The following is an 18,393-nucleotide window of genomic DNA, read 5'->3' on the forward strand; positions in this document are numbered from 1 at the left end:
AGATGAGGTCCAAATGCCTGCATCTGCTAATCACTTTGATAAGTATAATATTATATTGTCAAGTTACCCAGGGATCAATTTTCAACTGAAAAGAGTGAATATAGGTTATTTATTTATTTAAAACTTTTGTATCCCGATCTTCTCTACCTCCGTAGAGGAACTCAGACCGGCTAACAGCAAGGATTCAATGCTAACAATACAATCTAAAACATCGTACATCAACAATAAATTAAAATACATATAGACTAAAATGCATAAAAGCCAGTTCGTCAAGATAAACCATCTCTTATCCGGAATGCGAAAATCTGAAATACTCCAAAACTCAGAATTGTCCACATGAGTGGATGATATACTGGCACTTTTGCTTTCTCCTTGTTTTGCTTTTGTTTCATGCACAGAATTATTGATAAATGTTGTATAAAATTACCTCCAAGCTATGCGCATAAGGAGTATACAAACCGTCAATGAGTTCTGCATTTAAATTTGGGTCCCATCTCCAAGAGATCTATCTCAATGTAGACAGTCCCCAAGTTACAAACATCTGATTTACAAACAACTTATAGTTAACAACAGGGATGAAACAACAGAAAGTAAGAGAAATCTAGCCTTGGAAGGGAAATTCCCTCCTGAAAAGAGTTATCATGGGGGAAAGGTGTCTCTTCCGAAGCTTTATCACCAATCCTTGTTTCCACAACAAGCCAAATTTTTCAAAATCCTATTATCTCAGGGACAGAAAATGGATAAAATCTTCTGAACAGGGCACAGACAGCAAAACAAACACCACAGCAGTGTTAACTCTTCCCTATGCTATCCAAAGTTTGTACTGTATTACACTGTATTGCATTGCATTGCATTGCACTGCATTGTATTGTATTGTATTTGGCTGAAGTTACACTTTAAAAATGTACCTGTTCCAACTTACAACAGAATACAAATTAAGAACAAACCAACAAAACATATCATTTTCATAACTTGGGGACTGTTTGTGCACTTACATATACTGGGTGGTTTTAAAGACATTTTCCCATGCTGTCATGTGGTATTTTGAAAATGCTTTGGGTCTTTCATTTGGAAATATGTGCTTTGCATATAGAAAGTACCTATGTAAATCTATAAAAACTAAAAATATGTCTAATAATCTGTGCCAAACTATACACAGGACATGTATTTTTAGTCACATCAAAATGAGATATATGTGCATGCACTATAGTGTTTGAGCTATTGCAGATATTTCTGTGCTTATAACACAAAATGCCACTCAAATGACCACTGTTCATCTAACATGGTGGAAAAGATTTTGGGGGAAAAACAGTCATAACACCCTATTATTATTATTATTATTATTATTATTATTAACATAGCCACAGACTAGAGCAGCATTTCTCAAACTGGGGGTCGGGACCCCTGAGAAGGTTGCGAGGGGGTGTCAGAGGGGTCACTAAAGACCATCAAAAAACACAGTATTTTCTTTTGGTCATGGAGGTTCAGTGTGGGAAGTTTGGCCAAATTATATCATTGGTGAGGTTCAGAATGCTCTTTGATTGTAAGTGAACTATAAATCCTAGCAACTCCAACTCCCAAATGTCAAGGTCTATTTCCCCCAAACTCCACCACATTCTGGCATATTGAGTATCCGTGACAAGTTTGGTCCAGATCCATCACTGTTTGAGTCCACAGTGCTCTCTGGATGTTGGTGAACTACAACTCCAAAACTCAAGGTTAATGCCCACCAAACCCTTCCCATATTTTCTGTTGTTCATGGGAGTTTTGTGTGCCAAATTTGGTTCAATTCCATTGTTGGTGGAGTTCAGAATGCTTTTTGGTTATAGGTGAACTGTAAATCCCAGCAACTACAACTCCCAAATGACAAAATCGATCCCCCTCCAACTGCACCAGTATTCAAATATGTGTGTGTCAGGTATTTGTGCCAAATTTGGTCCAGCAAATGAAAATACATTCTGCATATCAGATATTTACAATACGATTCTTAACAGTAGCAAAATTACAGTTATGAAGTAGCAACAGAAAAAAATTTATGGTTGGGGGTCTCCACAACATGGGGAATTGTATTAAGGGATCGTGGCATTAGGAAGGTTGAGAACCACTGGACTAGAGTCTCTTCTTCTCACACACTTACTTCCAATGGAACTACAAGAATGGCAAATACCTCTACAATTGATGATTTTCTGATATTTTGGATTTGGGAATTCCAAATAAGGGATGCTCAATCTGTGTTGGCTGTTTTCACTCGAAAACAGATGCCTCAGGAACTTGGCAAAAGAAGCGTAGTTAAAAATAGACCACTCAGTGTTTGCAACCTAGTTTCATGGCTAACACAATCTTGACGTTACCCTTCAAGAACTGAAGTAAGCTGTATTTCCAATTTCAAGTTCCTACCTTTTCCAAAGAAGTCCAGTGCTTGCTGTCACAGCTGTAGTTCCTACAAGAGCCACCATCAGCATCCTGCGCCGGCTATGAATAGTCTGGCCTGTTCCATAGTGTCTCCTAGAAAGGGCAACACAACCTGCCACAGCAGGGAGAAGGCGAAAGCGTAACATCCTGGGAAGGAAAACAAAGAGCACAGTAAGAGGAGTAACATGAAGGTATTGTCGAAGGATTTCATGGTCGAAATCACTGGGTTGTTGTAGGTTTTTTCGAGCTATATGACCATGTTCTAGAGGCATTCTTTCTTGACGTTTCGCCTGCATCTATGGCAAGCATCCTCAGAGGTAGTGAGGTGATTACAACCATCACCTCACTACCTCTGAGGATGCTTGCCATAGATGCAGGCGAAACATCAGGAGATAATGCCTCTAGAACATGGCCATATAGCCCAAAAAAACCTACAACAATCCACATGAAGGTAGCTAATGTTTCTGTTATCTTTGAAGAAGGGAACAGCTGTACACACTTTTTAACTCATAGGCTATCAGAAAAAGACAAGAAGGAAAACCTCAGATCTTGCGAGATCAGTTTTCATTCTAATTCTAGGGTTGAAAAAGCACACGTAACTGCTAGGCTGCAAACAGCCATGCACATGAAAGCAGGGGTTCAAAGCAGAGCAGAACGGTGACCAGACCAAGACAGAGCATGAGGACAAAGTTCACCCAAATTGAAATCAACTGGAGACGAGATCTGGAATACACATTCCACCTGAAGGATATGGGATGCAATGCAAGTGTGAGGCATGGCACACCAGAGCACAATATATGTAGATGCTCGTCGGCTGACAAACAGGCATCAACAAGGCTTCAGTATGGCTGGGACTCAAACACCTTGATATATCAATTGATGAGCAAAGCAGGCAGAGCAATATTGCATAAGCCAATGGCCTCAGACAAGAAGCTTGGGATGCTTCTGATGTGAACCCTGCCACTTGGAACTTTGATGCACTCTTCCCAAGTTTGATGTCTTCACTGGGATGGTTGTAATCTAAAACCTCTGGAAGACACCAGGTTAGGGAATACCTTTTTAGACTAGACAGCAAAGATACTGACACATCAATTATGAAGTCAGAAAGCTTCATCCCAACCTAGAATCCCCAATGCTTCTATCTAATGTAATGACCCTATCATTGCCATGGTATATGTCAAGCTACTGAAAAAGAAAGAAGATGTGCTCCCACAATGGTTCCATCTAACAAGAAAGAGAAGCCATGAAGACTACAGTTGGTTGTCCACATTTGTGGGTTAAACATTCATGGATTTGATTATTTAGTGTGTTTACCTCCACTGCTTTCCTACACTCCTAACACAACACTCTCTCTCTCTCTCTCTATATATATATACACACACACACTAGCTGTACCCACCACGCGTTGCTGTGGTCAACCTTCCCTCCTTCTTTCTCTCCTTCTTTCTTTCTCTCCTTCCTTCCTTCCTTCCTTCCTTCCTTCCTTCCTTCCTTCCTTCTTTGCCTCCCTCTTTCCTTCCTTCTCATTTTTCTTTCATTCTCCCCTTCCTTCCTTCCCTTACTCTTCCCTTCCTTCCCCCCCCCCTTTCTTTCCCTTCCTCTTTCTCCCCATTCTTCCTTCTCTACCTATTCTTGGACTGCAACTCCCAGCAGTCCTTCTGATCAATCTACCTACCACACCTACTTATCTCTATCTAACCTATCTTATCTGGGAGTTGCAGTCCAGGAGTAGGAAATTGGAAATATGCAGGGATTGGGATGCTCGCAAAGAAATCCAAGTAGACGAAAGTTTGCAGCTTGGAATCAGTGCATTTGGATCATCATCCTTTCCTAAAGGGCTGGTCTAGGGGATGCTGGGAGATGAATATGCTATTGTATGTTTTGTTTGCCAGGGGAGTCATTTTTGCACATGTGCTGTAGCATCTTTTTGCTTTTATGGCTTTTTAAGTCCCTTCCGCTGTGTTTTTATGAATGATGGTCACTAGTTGGTCTGTGAGGGGTGAAGTGTCCAAATTTGGTGTCAATTCGTCCAGTGGTTTTTGAGTTATGTTCATCCCACAAATGAACATTACATTTTTATTTATATAGATACACACATATATTCTCTCTGGGCATTTGTCAGTCTTCCAATTCAATTCTATGGTCAATTTCTAATGGAGGCTGACCACAAAATTGCACTAGAGAACAAAAAAATGTCTAGAGAAGTGTTCTCTCAGGCTAAAACAAATAATATTTGCAAAATTTATTTATATTTATGATTTTTCCACTTTCATTGGGACTTTCTGCCCTATCACTCACAAATGTGGAGGGACTACTATTGTGCGCCACTATCACATCTTTGTGAGTTCCTGAGGGTTGGAAGCTGATTCAATATGTGTAACATATAGTTTATACCATTTGTGGTGACTGTTTTCCTTCCAGCTCTCTAGAATTCTTCTTCCCAACATCTCTTTTTACTCTCAAAGCACACTTTTGTTTTTCTTCTACAATATATATGACTACAGGTGTTGATGCTTAAAAATGCAGTGTGCATCAAAGGAGTTTTGCTCAAGATATAGTGTCTAGGTAAAAAAATACAAGTACCACTTCAGCTCAAATAGCCTTTCTACAGAGTGCGAAAAAGTACAATTGACTAATAGTTTGTAGTAAGATTCATTGGTAGTTAAGATGTCTGTATGATAAAAGTTTGCTTTTTACAGCTAACAAAATTCAGTTCGCAGGCCAAATGACTGTAGGAAGAAAAGCAAAAAACTGGTTACTGATCTAAGTGGTATTTAAAAGTGATGGCTTTAAAATGGAAACATCATGTCCAAGCACAAACAACCATTTAAGCGGTACCTGTGGGAATTGCAAAAATGGAAAGAGTTGAAATAATAATGACTCCAATATGTAAACACCTTTACCATGAGACAATGCTGCTTTCATTACCAACCTTTTAAGCAGCAGCAGTACGACCAAGCAGAAACCCAACAGCATAACTACAAGAAAAGTCCCAGGTCACAAACTCAATAGCCAGGACAGCAACCCACAGCACCCCCAATCATCAAAAAGACAGTGAGGCTCAAGTTTTCTGAGGCTGAAACTCAGTGAGCAACATTGTCTGTTTGTGGTCAACCCAATGAGTATTGTAGTTCAGCAGCAGTTACAGCAGCAAGAGGCTGATGGGTTCACTGATGACTTAAGACTTGTGCGCCAACTGCAACCGTACCTCGTGAAGGCGGATCTGGCTAGGGTGGTCCATGCCTTAGTCACTTCCAGATTGGACTACTGTAATGTGCTCTACGTGGGGCTGCCCTTGAAAACGGCCCAGAAATTTCAATTGATCCAACGGGCGATGACCAGGTTGTTAACTGCTGCTCCTTACAGGGAGAGGTCAACCCTCCTGTTTAAGGAGCTCCACTGGTTGCCATTCATTTTCCGGTCCCAATTCAAGGTGCAGGTGCTTACCTACAAAGCCCTAAACGGTTTGGGACCCGCCTACCTGCGTGATCACATCTCTGTGTACGAACCCACACAATCTCTTCGTTCATCTGGAGAGGCCCTGCTCACGCTCCCACCTGCATCGCAAGCGCGATTGGTAGGGATGAGGGATAGGGCTTTCTTGGTGATGGCCCCTCGACTCTGGAACTCTCTCCCTAAGGACATCAGGCAGGCCCCATTGCTAGCAATCTTTAGGAGGAGCTTGAAAACGTGGTTGTTCCACTGTGCCTTCCCAGAATAAGGAAACTCCTAGCATTATGTCCCAAAGCACTTTATCAGAGATCTAGGATATCTGCATGTCCATCCCCCTCCAAACACTCCACCTTGTCGTGTCCAGCACTTTTTAACTATAATTATTACATTTGGCCCTGCCATTGATTTTAATTGCGTCATTGTGTGTTGTTAATGTCATTGCTTTGTTTTTTTGAGTTGTTTTGCTGTTGTTGTTATTGTTTTTACTATTGTATTTGGGCTCGGCCTCTTGTAAGCCACACCGAGTCCTTCAAGAGATGGTAGCGGGGTACAAATAAAGATTTATTATTATTATTATTATTATTATTATTATTATTATTATTATTATGAGTCAGATGTGGTTGTGGGCTTGGGATTCATTCAGATGCAGGGCCTGAGAATGTAATTGCCTCTGATCCTCAAAGCCAGCCACAGGAGTTGGAATCATCCTCTCTAGATAAGAAGTCTAGTGAAGACGAATTGATGAGAAACTCTCATGGGAAAGCACCTAAGCAATACTGACCTAAGCAAGGAAGCACACTTGCAGATTACAGCAGATAGCCAGCTTCATAGGTCAACACGGCTTCATGAGAAGCAGAAATTCCAGGGCAGATATAATGCTTTCATGTCTGTATATTAGGAGCTAACGGACATTCTGATTTCAGTTCAGGCAACATGGCTTTCAAGTACAGCTAGGCCTGGGTTCTCTAGTTCTTGTTTCAAGTCTTGGTTTTGGATTTAAGCATTCTGGGAGTTCTCCATGTTCTTGTTTTGTATCCTTGTTCAAGTTTTGCTTATGGACTTACACTGCATTTGTATTTTGGGACTATCTTTGGACTGTATTGTTTTTGGATTTGTAAGAGACAATTGATTACTGACTTTTTGGATTCTATATCTTTTTCATTATCTCTACTTTTTACTATATATCTTTTGTGTGTTTGTGCAATAAACTGTTTGCTTCTACCCTGGACTCTTGTGTGATGCTATTGTCATAGGTGGCATCGGACCTGGGATATGACAGTGAGTTTCTATGGCTCAAATAACTATACCATGCTGGCTCTCTCTTTAAGCTTTAGCAGAAGGCAATGTCAAACCTCGTCTGGGAAGTCTGACTTGGCCATGGTAGTCCACGCTCTGGTTACATCCCGTTTAGACTACTGCAACGCTCTCTACGTGGGGTTGCCCTTGAAGACGGCCCGGAAGCTTCAATTGGTCCAACGTGCGGCAGCCATGATACTAACAGGAGCGGGACGCAGGGAGCATACAACCCCCTTGTTGTACCAGCTCCACTGGCTGCCCATTTGCTATCGGGCTCAATTCAAGGTGCTGGCATTGGCCTATAAAGCCCTAAACGGTTCTGGCCCAAGATACCTATCCGACCGCATCTCGACCTACGAGCCCACCAGGACTTTGAGATCTTCCGGGGAGGCCCTGCTCTCGATCCCACCTGCTTCACAGGCACGGCTGGCGGGGACGAGAGATAGGGCCTTCTCGGTGGTGACTCCTCGGCTGTGGAACACCCTGCCCGTGGACATTAGACTGACTCCTTCCCTGATGATATTCCGCAGGAAATTAAAGACCTGTTTGTTCAAAAAGGCGTTCGAACAAGAAGTGCAATGATTGGTAATGACTATAGGATTCGAACAAAGGAAATGATACTAGATTGTGGTTTGGACGATGAGACGACGCGGAATGGCTTTCGTAGTAATGTTGATGTTTTTGATGATGATGTTCTTCTTTAATGCTGGATGTGGATTTTATATTATGTCTTGAATTTGAATTTTGTTCTTTCTATGTTGTACACCGCTGTGAGTCGCCCCCAGGCTGAGAACAGCGGTATATAAGCAAAGTAAATAAATAAATAAAACTTAATGATAGGGTGGCCCTAGATCAGAGTCAACTTGAAAACACATAACAACAATATCTACATTTGCATTTGGCATCTTCAACACCCCCGTTTTTGTTTGTTTTTTCCCCTTTTCTACCCAATCAGGTCTATCACAATTATCCACCATACAAATCTGTAAAGAACAAGACTTTCATCATCATCATTCTTTCCTGCAAGATGTACATAAAAAAGATTAATGAAAGTTTCTGAGAGAACAAGCAGTTTGTAAACAGATTTGTCTCACAGCCTTGGCATAAACTAAACACACTACTTTAAGTATGTTTCCTTCTGCCTGGTTCCCAAAAGAGAAAGTCAATGAAATGTGAAAAGGAGTAACTATGATTAAATCAAATATCTGGAGCCAAATTGCGAGTAAAATTGAAACAAATGATGAATTCCAACATAAGAAGTGTGAAAATGGGAAAACATATTTGAGTAGAGTAAAGAGGAAATCTGCACACAGTTGTCCATCTTCATTCACAACGATTAGGGGTCCAGGACCCCTGCAAAAGTGGGGAAAAAATCTCAAATATCACAAGCCATCCATAAACATGGACTCTACAGGGTCTATTTCCACCAACAGCCCTGGACTGTCACTCCCTTTCCCATCTTCCCACCACAAAGCCTCAACCAGATTTTAGACCTCTTTCCTGTTGAGACAGGGGTTGATAATCTGTTAGTAGAAGAAGAAAGGAAAGGAGATGGATTGTTGGGGAAAGAGTTCAAGTTAGTTAAGCAGCAGCTTCAACATCCCAAAAAACCAAACCCACGGAAGAGAGACCCGTGAATCTAGAAGGCCAACTGCGGATTGAGAACATAGCTGCAGGAAAAAGGATACTTGGAAGAAGAAAACAACGTGTCATGGTAAGCTCTGATAGCGAGGGGGAAGAGGTCCTGTTTGAAGGGCCAGTGTTTGAGCTGAAGCCCAGTAGCGTCCTCAGCCGAGATTGGAAGAAGAGCCTATGGAGGAAGCTATTACTTCTCAGCCTGCACAGCAAGGACAAGGAAGTTCATCTGAGCAGGCAAAGGAAGGGTTAAGTGTTCCGGCTCTTTTAGACTTCCAAAGGGAGAAGGTTCAACTTCGCAGGTTCTTCAGGTTAGCAGAGAAATGTGCTATTAATAGGCAACACCTGAGAAGCTAGCATAAATGGACCAAGCTGTGAAACAACTAGTTAGTAGCCAGCTGCATTAAATCACTACTGACCGAGAGGTCATGAGTTGGAAGCCAGCCTGGGTTGGAGTAAGCTCCTGACCATTAATAGTATATCTTGCTGTTGACCTATGCGGCCCAAAATACAGTTTTATCTGTCAAGTAGGAAATTTAGGTACCTCTTTATGCGGGAGACTAATTTAACTAATTTACAATGCCATAAAAACTTCCAGCAGCATGCAGAAGAATGAGGAAGTACTCTATCAAAGGACTCGGTGTCACAAGTGAACAGTGAAGCAGCAGATCTCCCTGTGGTCAGAATCGAGCATACCCTCATGAAGCTGGAATGTTAAATTCCTCTGTCTGTCTATATATGTTGTATGTCTAAATGGCATTAAATGTTTGCCATGCATATGTGCATTGTAATCCGCCCTAAGTCTCCTGCGGGGTGAGAAGGGCGGAATATAAATATTGTAAATACTCTAAATAAAAAGGCACTGACAGCAAATTCAGTGTTTGGAGCTGTGACCTCAGGCTGTGATCTCTGGTTTCATGAACTTGGGAATATTTCTCTGGCATTTGTACTTTTGGATTCATCTTAAACTCTAGACACTGCTGGAATTGGTTGAAATCTTGAAACAGACTACTGGCTTCCCTGGTGTTATTCCTTTAGCTGGATTCTGTGGTTTGGACTTAGACAGTCTGCTAACCTCCTGTTAGAAAATGGGGTTTTGGCTTTAAGACATAAGGTCCAAGATGATTATTATTTTTTATTAAGATGAGAGAAAGGGGAAAGGCAAAAATTAAACAAGAAATCTGCTCACAGATATCAAACTTATTGACATTAATATCTGGAATACCAACTTTTTTGCAGTACACATTGGCACATGCTCTCTCTTGTTCCCTTAAATTCCATTATTTTCCTACCTTTTATGTCTGAAGGGCTGGAAATCAGTAAAGGCATGAAGAACAAATTATGGCACTGAATGAAGCCAATGACCACTGAATTTTAATTCTGCCAGCAGGCAGACAAAATTTGAGTTGCAGCAAAGGAAGGAATTAAAAAAAGAAGAAGAAACAGTATCATAAGCAGCCAGTCTACTTAGTAACATGCTATTTTTAAAGGCAGTCTTGCGCACAAGAATTTATTCACATGCAGCATTTTTCAGCAGGCTCCTGTCCCTTTCCAATTTGCTCATTCTTCATCATAGGCCTGACAATACATTATGCACTCTTGGCCTCTTTAGCACTACTACTTGGCAGGCAGCTCTGCACTTTATAAGATTACTTCTTAAGACTTCCAATAATACCCAAGTCTATATTGCCTTTGAAGTCAACACTGGCAAGCTATGTCAACAGAAGCTTGATAAAGACAAGACAGCCACCAATCCAGATAAAAGTTTCTAGCGTGTTCGTATTTGACAGTTTCAGACTCTTTCTAACTTTGGAAAATGTAGCCACAATGTGTTTCTAACAACAACAAAACTTTATTTATATATTGCTCTATCTCCCCAAGGGGACTCAGAGCGGTTTCCAAGTAACATCATCAATGCATACAAAGTAAACAACATAAACATAAAATGAACAAGACAATAAGCAAAAAAATCACAATAGCACATGTATATTTAAAATAATCCTGCTGTTCAAGGCAATTTACAAAACCGGGCTGAAGCTAGTGCAATTTGTAGAGGGCACGGGAAATTAGGTAGATTCTATGGCTGTTCATTTCCGGGGCCTAAAAGGAGGAAGTAACCTGGGTAATTGGTAGAAAAAGATATTTTATATATGTTTCTAATGCATATACCCATTCACATGCACACACTTCTACCCAAGAGAATGACAGAACAGAGATAGAAATTTATCACAAAACTGCACAATTCCTTTGGAGCAGTAGCACAGGGATGTACAACCTGAGGGATGCATGAAATCCTTACCCATCCCCTATGAAAATATGGCCAAATTCAACTCAAATTTGAACTTTAAAACGCTGTTTTTGGGAGACTACTGATGTTTTGTGACCTCATGGACCAGCCCATGCCAGAGCTCCCTGTCAGCCGTCGCCACCCCCAGCAACTTCAAGGTCAAGCCAGTCACTTCAAGGATAATATCCATCCATCTTGTTCTTGGTCGGACCCTCTTCCTTTTTCCTTCCATTTTCCCCAGTATCATTCTCTTCTCCAAGTTTTCCTGTCTTCTCATGATGTGGCCCAAGTACTTCATCTTTGCATCGAATATCCTTCCCTCCAGTGAGCAGTTGGGCTTTATTTCCTGAAGTATGGTCTGGTTGGATCTTCTCACCGTCCAAGGCACTCTCAGAATTTTCCTCCAGCACCACAGTTTGAAAGCATCTATCTTCCTTCGCTCTGCCTTCCCTATGATCCAGCTCTCACATCCGTAGGTTACTATGGGGAATAACATTGCTTTGACTATGCGGATCTTCGTTACCAGTATGATGTCTCTACTCTTCACTATCTTATCAAGATTGGTCATTGTCTCCTCCCAAGAAGTAAACATCTTCTGATTTCCTGACTGCAGTCTGCGTCTGCAGTAATCTTCGCACCTAGAAATGCAAATTCTGTCACTGCCTCCATGTTTTTTCCCTCTATTTGCCAGTTATCAATCATTGTTGACAGAATCTTGAGTTTTTTTATGTTTAACTTGCAACTCAGCTTTTGCGCTTTCTTCTTTCACCTTGGTTAAAAGGCTTCTCAGCTCCTCCTCACTTTCAGCCCTTTGCATTTCTAAGGTTGTTAATGTTTGTTCCATCAATTTTAACTCCAGCCTTGGATTTGTCAAGCCCCACACATCACGTGATGTGTTCTGCATATAAGTTGAATAGGTAGAGTGAGAGTATACGACTTGCCATACTCCTTTCCCAATCTTGTACCAGTCTATTGTTCCATGGTCTGTTCTTACTGTTGCTACTTGGTCATTATACAGATTGCCTGATCTATAGGCACATGATAAGGCCATATTGGTGATACCAAGCTGGCCAAGATATTGTCATTGCCTGGATGGGAAACCATCTGGAAATCTCAGGAGTGATGACTTGAGTTCCATCCTGGAAGAAAGATGATATAAATGTGTTCTAAACTGAGTAAATAGCACAATACAGTTAGGCTACCAATCAGCTTAAGTATGGTTATTAAGCAGAGGTGATCTGCCGGATTACTTGATCTTTTTTTTCCCTGAGCTCCCTTCAAAAGAACTAACTTTCTCTCCTATGTGGTCTTAACAAAACTAATGCTAACAAGAGCTTAGCCCATTACTACAATGGGTCTTTCTGAATGCAACTTCCTTCTAGAAGAGGGTGGTATGTTATTTTCCAAGGAGGCAAACGTGAAAAGGAACCATTTAAGAGTTGTTGAATTATTCTGCAGGTAGACTTGTAACCTGCACTGCAGCATCTTTGGGCAGCTTTCTTTCTTCGGTCAGCCTCTGGAGACCAGAATAAAAAATGCATCCGAAAGGAATAGATCAAAGCAACTTTTCTATTTGCTTGCCCTGTATGATAAAATGGGATAGAATTTCCCATTTGGAATGGGAAAAGATGTGGTCAAAGGGATTGAAGTTTACATTACACTATGTAACACAATTGATGTTCATAGGTTATAAACGTCATTTCCTAATTGGTTCTATCATTAAAATATGGAAAAAATTTATTAAACTGCAAAACCTTTGCTTTTGCAGGGCATCCTGCTGCACATTTTGCTATAGTTTTTCAATGAATATCTCATAGAGTCACAAAACAAAGCTTCTGGAGTATAACAACTACTTTTAAAGTTAGACCCACACAATTAAACAGGAAAAAGAGAAGTCTGACTTGGCCACGGTGGTCCATGCTCTTGTTACATCTTGAATAGACTACTGCAACGCACTCTACGTGGGACTGCCTTTGAAGACTGCTCAGAAGCTTCAGCTAGTCCAATGGTCGGCAGCCAGGTTGCTCACCGGAGCGATGTACAGGGAACATACAACTCCTTCCTTACGCCAACTCCACTGGCTACAGATCAGCTTCCGAGCACAATTCAAAGTGCTGGTTTTAACCTTTAAAGCCCTAAACGGTTCTGGTCCAGACTACCTATCCAAACGTATCTCCTGCCACGAACCATCACGAAGTTTAAGATCTTCAGGAGAGGCCCTGCTCTCGATCTCACCACTATCACAAACATGGTTGATGGGGATGAGAGACAGGGCTTTCTCAGCAGTGGCCCCCCGCCTATGAAACACCCTCCCTAGAGATATCAGATTGGCCACCTCCCTCTTGTCTTTTAGAAGGAAAATCAAGACCTGGTTATGGGGCCAAGCGTTTGATCAGTGAGCAGCAAGTGGAAGAAGATCACACAACTTATGGCAATGAATTGACCCAGACTGGTTTTTGGATTTCGATTTTAATGGATGTGTCTTAATTAATTGTTTTAATTGTTGTTTTAATTTTTAATATTTTGATTGTACTGTGGCTGTTTTTATGATGCTAGCATCGTATGATGCTTTTGTTAGGCCGCCCTGAGTCTCCCTTCAGGGGAAGAAGATGGGGTGTAATTATAGGAAATAAATAAAAAAATACATAAATAACACTTTCAAACCAAGAACAGACAACATTTCAAATTTTATTACATATTGTTATAATCTTGAAGAGATTTTTTATAAAATTATGTACAGACAGGCCACAAATAGTTGTTTGTTGTGTGCTTCCCATACCCAGCCTCAAATAACAATGTTGATACAGCTCTTTGAACCAATAGGGAGTTTCTGTAATGGCAATCCCATATAAAGTGTGTTAAAGTAATCCAAACTAGATGAATTTAAGACATGTGTCAGCATGACCAAATCTAATGTCACCGGAATGAATGTGTCTGGCGCAGAAGTCTTAATGGTCTGAATGCCCTTTTGGCCACCGCCAGAATGGTTCAGGATTGATTTCAGGAGTACATCAAAGCTTAACGCCTGTATCGATCTCTGAAAGGCATGGCTAAGCTTGCTTTGGATCAATTTTGGAAAAACTAGGTGCACTTGTGACAGATGAAACCAAACCGGGACGCTCCTATCTCCCCCCACTTTAACGTAGAGCCAGACCAGTAAGGCAGGGTAGTCTTGTTTAACGTATGTAGCCAAAGCAAACTGCATGGGTCTTCTCAAAATCAACCTATATACCTGCACAAGCACTACAACCACTTGCAATTCCAAGGTGGTAGGGGAATCTAGGGGCAGTCTGGGGGTGAAATTAACTGCCATGGTCCAGTGGTATGGAATCATGGGAGCTGGATATTTACTAGGTCTTCAGCCTTCCCTGCAAGAAATTGCGGTACCTTGTCAAACAACAACTCTCATGATTTTATAGAACTGAGCCATGGTAGTTGAAGTATCTAGATCCAGGGAAGTCATGCTACCCCTCTATTCTGCCTTGGTCAGACCACACCTGGAATACTGTGTCCAATTCTGGGTGCCACAGTTAAAGGGAGATGTTGACAAGCTGGAAGGCGTCCAGAGAAGGGCAACTAAAATGATCAAGGGTCTGGAGAACAAGCCCTATGAGTAGAGGCTTAAATAGCTGGGCATGTTTAGCCTTCAGAAGAGAAAGCTGAGAGGAGACATGATGGTCATGTATAAATATTTGAGGGAAAGTAACAGGGAGGAGGGAGCAACCTTGTTTTTGCTGCCCTGGAGACTAGGACGTGGAACAATGGCTTCAAACTACAGGAAAGTAGATTCCACCTGAACATTAAGAAGAACTTCTTAACTGTGAGAGCTGTTCAGCAGTGGAACTCTCTGCTAGAACTAAAGGAATTAATTGCCAATCTGGTAAGAGCAGCAAGATTGTTAATTGCTATATTCCTATCCTACTATTCGTTCTGTCCACCTTATTTACCAGCCTATACTTTAACTCGTTTGCATATTGGCCCCCTCCCCCCAAAAATGAAAATAGAGGTATCTATGTTGTTGCTTATCATTCTTGTTTATCACTTATGATGATGCTGTTTTTATATTGTTTTAATATTTTATTGTTTTGTTTTTAATTGTATGTTGCTTTGGGAATGGTCCCATGTAAGGCACCCCAAGTCCCTTCAGGGAGATGAAGGGAGGGTAGAAAAATAAAGTTGTTGTTATTATTGTTGTTATTATTATTATTATTATTATTATTATTATTATTAAAATGGAAAGAAGGGGGGAGTGCCAATTGGAAGAATGGTATAGGGAGATCTGGGATATTGCAATAAATGATAACCTGACAGGTAGTATAAAGATTAAAAGAGGACTACTGAAAAAAGATGATTTTGGGAAGAAATGGGGAAAATTGATAGAATATCTATATATAAAAGGTAAGGGCAAAAAATCTGTAATAGAAACAATGGAATTTTGGAAATAAATATTGTAATTGGTTTGTCTAGAGTGAAGGGTCAACACTAGGTGATTGGACAATATGTAATAAAGCGGAGGATGAAATATTAAGACATATGCATTTTGTATACAATTTGTTAAAGGAAAGTGATAAGTATAAGAATGTTTATACACTGAATATGTAAAACTACAATAAATAAAAAGTTTTTTTAAAAGCAGTGGAACTCTTTGCTCTGGAGTGTGGTAGAGGCTTCTTTGGAGGCTTTTAAACAGAGGCTGGATGGCCATCTGTCAGGGGTGCTTTGAATGTGATTTTCCTGGGTTAATATATTTGTTAATATATTTGTTATATTTGCACCAACTGGGTTAAGGGGTTGGGAAGAAAAGGACCAACGAAAATGCATAGAATCCCACACCAAAACTCATATCGGATTGTTCCGTTTTTATTGCATCTGATTGTGTGTTGGACTAGGTTAGGACCATTTATTTATTTATTTATTTATTTATTTCCTATATTTCTACCCCGCTGAGCCCCCGGTTAAACCCCTGTGCCGGCAGAACTGAAGACTGACAGGTCGCAGGTTCGAATCCGGGGAGAGGCGGATGAGCTCCCTCTATCAACTTCAGCTCCTCATACAGGGACATGAGAGAAGTCTCCCACAAGGATGAAAAAAACATCGAATCATCCGGGCATCCTCTGGACAACGTCCTTGCAGACAGCCAATTCTCTCACACCAGAAGCAACTTGCAGTTTCTCAAGTCACTCCTGACACGACAAAAATAAATAAAATACCCTGCTCTTCTCACCCTCGAGAGGGGACTCAGGGCGGCCTCACAAATGCATCATAGAATGCCAAACATAATAAAAACAATCAACAATCAGCAATGCATTAAATTTTTTTTAAAAAAAACAGTAATTAAACAATTAATTAAAAGCATGCCTGTTAAAACCAGAATCCAAAATCCAATCCAAGGTCCAGTCTGGGTCAGTTTATCTCAACTGTTACACAAAGTAGTAGGCAGGGATATTTTTTTCTATCCTAGTTTCACTGTTTTTAACACAGAAGCTCCTAGCTACAGATACTACTCATTCAATTCTTTTTATTAAAAATGCACAGCATTACTTCAATTTACCTGCTTCATTTAGTGTAGCATCATCTGTTTTAGAAAACAGCCTTCTGCTTTTTTTTCATTGCTCATAACCAGTGACATGTTAGAGAGGATGATAACTGTTCTGCCGTAGCACCCATGGGAGCTAATCAGCAATAGTGCTTCACTACACTAAATGATGTGTGCGATATAGTTTTACAAAAACACATCTACACCTCAATTTGATTTCAGGATCCAATTAGTTTTAGCAGATTAACAAAGCACAAGCTGGAATCCTAAAAAGAAGGGCGATGATGTTTGTTTTTGGTCTTTTTATTAGAGAAAATTAAAAGCATTCTACATTTTGATATGATTTTAAATTATTTTCATCAGGAGTAAAGAATTTTTTTTGAGCCCAAATCCTTGGAGACTGTGTTTTGTCATAGAGCAGGGGCAAAGGAGTAGGACCAAAAATAACAGCATATTTGAACATACAAGCTTTACTGGCAGTAACTAAGACTCAGGAGAGGTATTTCCCCAATTTAGAGTCAGGAGGAAAATACAAAAAAAACCAACAAAACCCTTCTTGCCTCCCATGAGGTTGAGCTCACAGGCCCCTGCTTTCAGTCTGATTTGAGCCGCAGTAGGGAGTTCCGCAGTTCCTGAACGCCTGGACAACATGAAGACAAAAATACTGTGGCTCCTGCAGCAGCTCGAACAACAAGGACCCTTTTCTGTTCCTCACTAAAATGAGCTCCCCCATCTCAATGCAACAACCCTTAATAAAAAAGTATTCTTTTACACTAATTTTTCCTCTTCATAGTGATACATTGTGTCCCTTTACTGTCTCAAACATCAACAAGCATAAGCCATTCCTTTCCCGAACCGGAGATCCCTGCTGGCTCGCCCGGGATGCTCTTACAGCAGGGATCTTCAAACTTTTTAAACAAAGGGCTAGGTCACAGCCCCTCAAACTGTTGGAGCGCCAGATTATAATTTGAAAAAAACAACCATGAATGAATATCTATGCACACTGCACATATCTTATTTGTAGTACAAAAAACACTTTAAAACAATACAATAAATAAAATGAAGAACAATTTTAACAAATACAAACTTATTAGTATTTCAGTGGGAAGTGTGGGCCTACTTTTGGCTGATGAGATAGCATTGTTGTTGTTGTTGTTGTTGTTGTGTGCTTTCAAGTTGTTTCAGACGTAGGTTGACCCTGAATGAGGTCCGAGTAAATGACCTTGGAGGGCTGCATTCGGCCCTCGGGCCTTAGTTTGAGGTCCCTTGTATTACAGCGTCCTGGGAGGCCGAAACTGCATTCCTCTGGAGTTACCAAATTCCCAGAGAACTTTCATAAACTTTTCTTCAACTCTCATGAACTTTCCAAGGACTTTTTATGAACTTTTGCCAACTTTTATCAACTTCTCGGAAATTTGGAATACTTTTATCAACTTTTGGGAATTCTCAGATTCTCCAGGAACTCTTTTGTCGAACCCCTATAAATTATGAACTCTCATGGACTCTTTTAATCAACGTCCCCAAACTTTTTATGAACTCTGATGAACTTTTGGGGGGATGGCATGATCTCCCTTGGGACCATGCGTGATTTCCCCTTTCCTTGTGAATTCCTTGTATGTCCCCCTACCCATTTTTCATTCCTTATGTGTATGCATGTCTATATTTTGAAAAATGAAGGGAAAAGCCACCTTTTTCATGAAACAAGCACGTCATGGCTCCTGGAAGCTTTCCCAATTTCCTGGGCCAGTAAATCCCTAAACAAAAGACTCAACCA

General features: G+C 40.7%; 1 protein-coding gene across 1 annotated transcript in view; it reads right to left on the minus strand.

Annotated features, from left to right (window-relative positions):
- MICU1 (mitochondrial calcium uptake 1) overlaps window positions 1-18,393 on the minus strand; it is a 281,117-nt gene that overhangs the window by 244,788 nt on the left and 17,936 nt on the right. Inside the window, exon 2 of the mRNA XM_060768821.2 lies at window positions 2,398-2,559. Coding sequence (XP_060624804.2) covers window positions 2,398-2,558 — 161 coding nt within the window. The 5' untranslated portion in view covers window position 2,559. The remainder of the gene's footprint in view (window positions 1-2,397; window positions 2,560-18,393) is intronic.

This window comes from Anolis sagrei, chromosome 3 (assembly GCF_037176765.1).
Source record: "Anolis sagrei isolate rAnoSag1 chromosome 3, rAnoSag1.mat, whole genome shotgun sequence".
Taxonomy (NCBI): Eukaryota; Metazoa; Chordata; class Lepidosauria; order Squamata; family Dactyloidae; genus Anolis; species Anolis sagrei.